Source organism: Oratosquilla oratoria, chromosome 13 (genome assembly GCF_046742065.1).
Source record: "Oratosquilla oratoria isolate Oo_2021 chromosome 13, ASM4674206v1, whole genome shotgun sequence".
Classification (NCBI taxonomy): Eukaryota; Metazoa; Arthropoda; class Malacostraca; order Stomatopoda; family Squillidae; genus Oratosquilla; species Oratosquilla oratoria.
In genome coordinates, this window is record NC_134789.1 from 17,600,127 (window position 1) to 17,601,537 (window position 1,411).

At 42.9% G+C, this 1,411-nt stretch overlaps 1 protein-coding gene across 1 annotated transcript in view; it reads left to right on the forward strand.

Moving 5' to 3' along the window:
- The first annotated feature begins 789 nt into the window (after positions 1-789).
- Positions 790-1,411, forward strand: part of LOC143032182 (uncharacterized) — a 15,924-nt gene continuing 15,302 nt past the window's right edge. Inside the window, exon 1 of the mRNA XM_076196650.1 lies at positions 790-828. Coding sequence (XP_076052765.1) covers positions 790-828 — 39 coding nt within the window. The remainder of the gene's footprint in view (positions 829-1,411) is intronic.

Below are 1,411 nucleotides of genomic sequence, written 5' to 3' on the forward strand. Positions count from 1 at the left end.
CCATTTCTGGGAACAGGAAAGGCACTGAGGGTGGGTTACAACTTAGGTGGGTTGACCCTGAGGGCTCGTTGGTGGACGACACGAAGAGAGAGAGCCCTAATTCGGTTGCAGGGTTGCATAAAGAATGAGGTCCTAATTAAGGCAAACGCCCCTAAGGGCCATGATTACAAAGGTCTATGCCTGTATGGGAACACAAGGAGGCTGGGGAGGATCGTGGTCTCCAGAGAACAGTAATATGATGGCTTCACCTACCACCCAATCAGTTATTCACATCTCCATCACTTTTAAGCCAAACACGCCAAGCCGCGAACATGGGTCTTATGCTCCGTGGTCCTAAGGGTCGTTTTCGAATGGGAAAGTGCCTCGGGTTGGGATATAATGGAATCCGAAGGACGGCTTCTTGAGATACCAATTGCTATGTAAAGCACTGAATTAATCCCACATCGACTCGAACGCTGTAATTTAGTCCCTTGATCTAACTCCAGTCTTCGGCCCTCGATGATCCTCGGCTCTCTCTTTCTCCACTCGAATTCGTTTGGTATAATAATGGGCATTGAGTCTTTTGCTGATGGGTTGTGGAAGCGTTTTGGATGAGTTGATATTACGCACCCAGTGAGGGGTGAGGGGCGAGGGTATGGTAGACGTTTGTAGTCTAGCTAATGGTGTTAGAGGTGGATGCTAGTTAGTTAAAGAATCTAGTGAGGTTAAGCGTTGGTTGTCTATCGACATAGGGATGAATAATGGTAGGGATGGTGATAAAACTTGCCGGGACGTAAGAGAGGAATAAGGATGAGCGAAGCGTCTGGTTCATTGCAAGTGGCCACGTTGGTGATTAATCCAACCTTAGCCTAATATGATGGTGTGATTGTTTCTCTGATAATAGCGCCATGGATACGAGGATACAACTCACTCTATAAGACTTCACAGCCTGTCAGGTCATCCATGATGATCTCAATTATCTTATGTTGTGGAATTAAAGGCCTTATATGTTCCGCAACGTCTTTGCGTTATCCACTAACGGTGCTGGTCCAAGATATTTGTCCATATTCGTTATATCGTTTCTTTGCAGTCTTATATAAGGTGAACATATATTCGTAACTAACCAATATCTTTGTACTTATTTAACGAACACTAATACTGATTTTGGTAATATAATGAAGAGGACTACACGCCTCCATATAATGTTTATCAGATATCATGAATTTACTAAAAAATTAAGCGATTGAAACAAAATATAACAAGTCGCACCCTTACATATAAATCTCCCAAACTTCCAAAAGACTGATTATTTCCGATTTAGTGCTTATCAGATGTGATAAATTTATTCGTAAGTGACCACAGGATGGCCATAAGATGTAGCAAGTCTCGCCTTCCCTTATAAATCTCTAAAACTTCCTGGAGACTGCCTATC